At 34.0% G+C, this 6,000-nt stretch overlaps 1 protein-coding gene across 2 annotated transcripts in view; it reads left to right on the forward strand.

Annotated features, from left to right (window-relative positions):
• The window catches only part of ARHGAP5 (Rho GTPase activating protein 5), a gene marked incomplete at both ends in the record, with an annotated part of 62,317 nt that extends 58,592 nt beyond the window's left edge, over positions 1–3,725 (forward strand). For both annotated transcript variants that reach the window (XM_079700017.1, XM_079700018.1), the window contains one exon: positions 3,398–3,725. In XM_079700017.1, coding sequence (XP_079556143.1) covers positions 3,398–3,725 — 328 coding nt within the window. The remainder of the gene's footprint in view (positions 1–3,397) is intronic.
• Positions 3,726–6,000: the final 2,275 nt, after the last annotated feature.

The raw sequence follows: 6,000 nt of genomic DNA on the forward strand, positions 1-6,000 counted from the left end.
TGGATGTATTTTCTCTCACCTTCCATATTCAGTGAGTTATTGTGTCAAATTAGTTTTTTCTCCTGATTATTTTTCCTTTTCATTCCTCTGCCACTGCTTTAGTTTAAATTTGATCATTTCTCATTTAGGAAACTCTAGTTTATCATTGAGCTCTCTCTTTGCCTATTTTTCTTCTTGATTCTCCCTTAATCCTGATGCCAGAATGATCTTTCTAAAAGCTCTTTGTGTAAAGATCACTTATATCCTAAAGGAAAAAAAATCTAAATTGTTTATCATTAAGTGGCCTAGTTCTAACTTACTCTGTTAAATCTCCTTTCCTTTTCCACCGTGCAACACCAAGTGCCACTGTATTAAACTAATAGGACTTAACCGAAAGTATCAATTTGTGCCTGGTCCCTTATCACATCTTAACATGACTGCCTCAGTCTTTCTCAAAATTCAGTCCTCAAACCAGCAGCATCAGCATCACCTGGGAACTTGTTAGGAATGCAAATTATCAGGCCCCACCCCAGACATAATTATCAATCTGTGTTTTAACAGGCCCTCCAGGAGGTTCTGATACACACTGAGAATCACTGGGTGGGTGGGGGGTTGTTTGTTCGTTTGTTTTTTATCGAAGTATGGTTGATTTACAATGTCATGTTAGTTTTCAGGTGTACAGCAAAGTGATTCAGTTATATATATTCTTTTTTTAGATTCTTTTCCATTATAGGTTATTAAAAGCTATTGAATATAGTTCCTGTGCTATACAGTATTGTTTATTTTATATATAGTAGTGTGTATCTGTTAATCCCAAACTCCTCATTTATCCCTCACCCGCCCTTTCCCTTTTGGTAACCATAGGTTTGTTTTCTGTGTCTGTGAATCTGTTTCTGTTTTGTAAATAAGTTCATTTGTATCATTTTTTTTTTTAGATTCCACATATAAGTGATATCATATGGTATTTATCTTTCTCTTTCTGCTTTACTTTGCTTAATATGATAATCTCTAGGTCCATCCATATAGCTGCAGATGGCATTATTTCATTCTTTTTTGTGGCTGAGCAATATACCATTGTGTATGTGTGTGTGTGTGTGTGTGTGTGTGTGTGTATATATATATACCATATTTTCCATGTCTTAGTTATTGTAAGTAGTGCTGCCATGAACATTGGGGTGCATATATCATTTCAAATTAGAGCTTTCGTGTTTTCTGGATATATGCCCAGGAGTGGGATTGCTGGATCATATAGCAACTCTATTTTTAGTTTTTTAAGAAACCTCCATACTGTTCTCCATAGTGGCTGCACCAATTTATATTCCCAACAACAGTGTAGGAGGGTTCCCTTTTCTCCACAGCCTCTGCAGCATTTATTATTTGTAGACTTTTTGATGGTGGCCATTCTGAGCAGTCTGTGATGGTATCTCATTATAGTTTTGATTTGCATTTCTCTAATAATTAGTGATGTTGAACATCTTTTTATGTGCCTGTTGGCCATCTATATGTCTTCTTTGGAGAAATGTCTGTTTAGGTCTTCTGCCCATTTTTTGATTAGGTTGTTTGTTTGTTTTTTGATACTGAGCTGTTTGTGTATTTGGAAATTAACCCCTTGTCAGTCACATCATTTGCAAATATTTTTTCTCCGTAGGTTGTCTTTTCATTTTGTTTATGGTTTCCTTTGCTGTGCAAAAACTTATAAGTTTGATTTGGTCCCAGTTGTTTATTTTTGCTTTTATTTCTGTTGCCTTGGGAGACTGACCTGAGAAAACATTGCTATGATTTATGTCAGAGAATGTTTTGCCTATGTTCGTTAGGAGTTTTATGGTGTCATGTCTTATATTTAAATTTTTAAGCCATTTCGAATTCATTTTTGTATACAATGTGAGAGAGTGTTCTAACTTCATTGATTTACATACTGCTGTCCAACTTTTCCAACATCATTTGCTGAAGAGACTGTCTTTTCTCCATTGTATATTCTTGCCTCCTTTGTCAAAGATTAATTGACCATAGGTGTGTGGGTTTGTTTCTGGGCTGTCTGTTGTGTTCCAGTGATCCATATGTCTGATTTTGTGCCAGTACCACGCTGTTTTGATTACTATAGCTTTGTAGTATTTGAGAACCACTGTTTTGACTAAATTACTCTTTCTTCCTACTGTTTTACTAACACCCATCACCCTTGGCTCAGCCCAAACATTACCTCTTCAAGGACCCTGACCACCCTCATCTAACTGATTTACTACCTTTCCTTTGTACTTTTTGACTCAACAATTAGACTTGATGCCCATATTCATGTCTTTCAAATCTGTAGGTATTTTCAGAACCTATACTTGACTACCACACAGACACCCCTGACTGGGCCCCTCTATACACTATATTTTAACAGATGTTGATTTTTTTCCGAATATTCTAATTTAGTCTCTTAACAAATAGTAATAACTTTTACCACAGAACACATGTTTTTAGAGCACTTATTTTACCTCAGATGAGCAACTCCTGTGTTTGGGGATGTGGGTCATTTGGTTTAGATTTAAAATTTTTTTTTTTTTTTTTTTTTTTTTTTTTTTGCTATATGCGGGCCTCTCAGTGTTGTGGCCTCTCCCGTTGTGGAGCACGGGCTCCGGACGCGCAGGCTCAGCGGCCATGGCTCACGGGCCCAGCCGCTCCACGGCATGTGGGATCTTCCCAGACCAGGGCACGAACCCGTGTCCCCTGCATCGGCAGGCGGACTCCCAACCACTGCGCCACCAGGGAAGCCCTAAAATTTTTTGATATACAAATTCAAATAAAAAATTTTCCTGCTACCTTGCATATTGGGCTGTTTCTTCATGTGTGAATGAGAGGATTGGATAAAATACCTAAAATTTCCTCCCAATTTAATAATTTTGAGTTAAAATTCAAGATTTGCTTCTTATGTTTCTTGCTTATTACAGACAATGGTAGTAGTGCTTGCTCATATTTAAAAGACTGGATGCAAAATAGTTAACATATGGTCATTTGTAAATTATTTATTGTCAGATTAAAAGAATTTTAAGGTAGAATGTGCTCTGTGAACTGTTGTCATTGAAATTAAATTTGTAACGATATACAAGGTAGTTAATGATTAAAAAGATTGTTTTTTGGAATACTAGAAACTTGAGTTTTTCGAAAGTTGAAAAGCCTCCTGGTTGGAGGATATGATAATTTTTCCAAAGTAAAAACCATCTTTGGTTCTCATAAGGAATGGATTTTACTGCTTCTTTCTGTTATTAGAATATAGTTGAACATGGAATGCACAAGCAGGAAAATGTTTTAAATTTGAAGTTAAAATTTTTAAAAAAGGTAAAACCAAATCATCTGAAATAATATCCAGCTCTCAGATTCTTTAATTGCGATGAGTTTTGACTGGTTTCTAATTGTTTTTTTCCTATCATAATTTCAGGGTCAGTCAGCATAATAAAGTCAACCTAATGACAGCAGACAACTTATCCATCTGTTTTTGGCCAACTTTGATGAGACCTGATTTTGAAAATCGAGAGTTTCTGTCTACCACCAAGATCCATCAATCTGTTGTTGAAACATTCATTCAACAGTGTCAGTTTTTCTTTTACAATGGAGAAATTGTGGAAACTGCGAACACTGTGGCTCCCCCACCACCTTCAAACCCAGGACAGTTGGTGGAACCAATGGTACCGCTTCAGTTACCACCACCATTGCAACCTCAGCTGATACAACCACAGTTACAGACGGATCCTCTTGGTATTATATAAGTAGGAAGTGATTGCAGACTGCCTGAAATTGGACAAAAGCAAATCTAGGCATGCATGTTTCAGGGTTCAGTAGTATACTTCATGTTTCTTACAGATAATTCACATTCAAAATAATGAGACATTTTCTCTTTGAACTATATGGTATTCCTTGTTCATTTACATTACAAATCTAAGACCATGTGATAAGCATGACTGGAGAGGTTTAATTTTTATAAACAAAAATAGCTATAAAATACAAAGCTGCTGTTGCATGCAACCTTATTGCAATCAGTATATCATTCCTGTGGCATTTTCTGTCACATTATATTGTGAATAAAATTTTTCTATAGAAATTAAATGATTTAAAAAGTCACGTATATGAAACATTTAATGCTTTCCAGCCTGCTTTATGGCTGGTTTTGTTATTTGATGTGCTAATTTGAGCAACTTAATTTACTTTTATCAGTCTATATAGATAACTAAAAGCCCAGTTAAGTATTTTATAATTTCAGGCTACTTATGCCATGCTTGGGATGTTGTTTGAAAGAAAGAAAAATACACTTAACATATTTCTGCACCTTCATTTTCTAAGTAAACCTGTGGATGATTTGATGGGGGTAAACGGATATATTTCTTGTACACACATACCAAGGACATGCTTGTGGCTAAAGTGAGTTGATAATGTTGTGCAAAGGATAGTTGTCACCAACTCATTTCTTTATAGTCCATGATGAAACAAACATCTTGTATACTGTTAATTCTGTAAACAGATGCATGTTCAAAAGATCTATTATGGTCTTGTAATCTTAATCTAATATATTTTAGATATTTTAATTTTTTCCCTCTTGGGAAATACATTTAGTATAGTGTAGAAAATACTTCATGACATTTTCATATAAGGTTATATAACTTTTCATACATAAACATGAAATTTGTTGTAGAAAATTCTTTAAACCAAACATTTTAATCTAGGACTTCAATTTAATCTGTCCCTTGAATCTATTTTTATGTGGCCCTTAAAAACATATCCAAAAATCCATTGCTAATATAGCAATAAGAATACTTTGGGTACTGACAGCCTCTTTGGAGTATGTATATATAAAGTTGCATACTTGTATTCATATTCTTTTCTGTGATATGTTGTACTAAAATCCAAAGTGGCTTTTGCACCATTTTTTAAACCAATTTTTTCCTTTGATGTTGGTACCAGATTTGCTGTAAATGACTGCTGCTTTGGAGGTTAAACATTTCGTTAGTGAAGTTACAACCAGAACACGAAATTATAGATAAAATTTTCAGAATAAGTGGCATAGGTAAATTTTGTTAGGCTTTATTCAAAATTTGTTCATTATCAAACCATGCCGGGTTTTTTCCCAGAAAGGGAAAAAATGTTTTTTTTGTTGCTAGGTTATATTTTGTGTAGTAAAGAAAAAATTATTTGGTCCACATTGTAATCTTCAAACTGCAATTTTAAGGTTGTCTTATGTGTACTGTAGTAAATAGATGATTTTGAGATTTGAGGCTCCCAAGAGTTTGATTTGCTCCATTTTTTCCTAAAATAAATATTGTCTTTCCCACCTGTTATGTCCTAGGTATTGTACTTCTAATTTTAACTTCAGAATCAAGATGTTGACATGAACCAGGCTGCTGTTGAAGTACATGTATATTATAAATTATCTTATTTGTGTTATACTCTTACATGTTATTATCTTTTCTAAGAAAACAAAGTCCCTATTATTCCTATTGCAAAGCACACAGGAATTAAGAAAGTACAGTAATTTTTAAAAAGAAAAATCTGGTAAATGTAGTATTCTTAACTTGTTCTATATTACTTATACCTACTGTCTATATAGCTTTAATTTATAGCTGTCAGTTTAACATCGGCATGTCTGGCAAAGAAAATTAAACTTTAAGAGTTTTATAAACTGTTTCTAGGTTGCTAAAGAATTTATTTTTCTACTATATATGGTATAGACAAAGCTCAAAACTATGTACAGGAAAAAAGCCTGACTATTTCTTTTGGAAGTAGGCTGAAAAGAGAATTTTCAGAACTGTTCATGTCTTCAGTTCATTTGGTCATAACTTTGCTATTGTAATATGTGAATCCCAGTTTATTTAAGCTATTCTCTTTTATACTGTGTTAATTTAACTTTCATGTGCATTTAGTACAACTTTTGTTATTGAAACTAGCATTTACCATTTTCCGCATTTACTACCTTACACCTTCCCAAAAATTTATCTCCACTTTTCTATGCATTCTATAATTGATTTGAAAAGCTTCATAGTGGGTCATTTA

This window comes from Hyperoodon ampullatus (genome assembly GCF_949752795.1).
Source record: "Hyperoodon ampullatus genome assembly, chromosome: 3".
In the NCBI taxonomy this organism is placed as follows: domain Eukaryota; kingdom Metazoa; phylum Chordata; class Mammalia; order Artiodactyla; family Ziphiidae; genus Hyperoodon; species Hyperoodon ampullatus.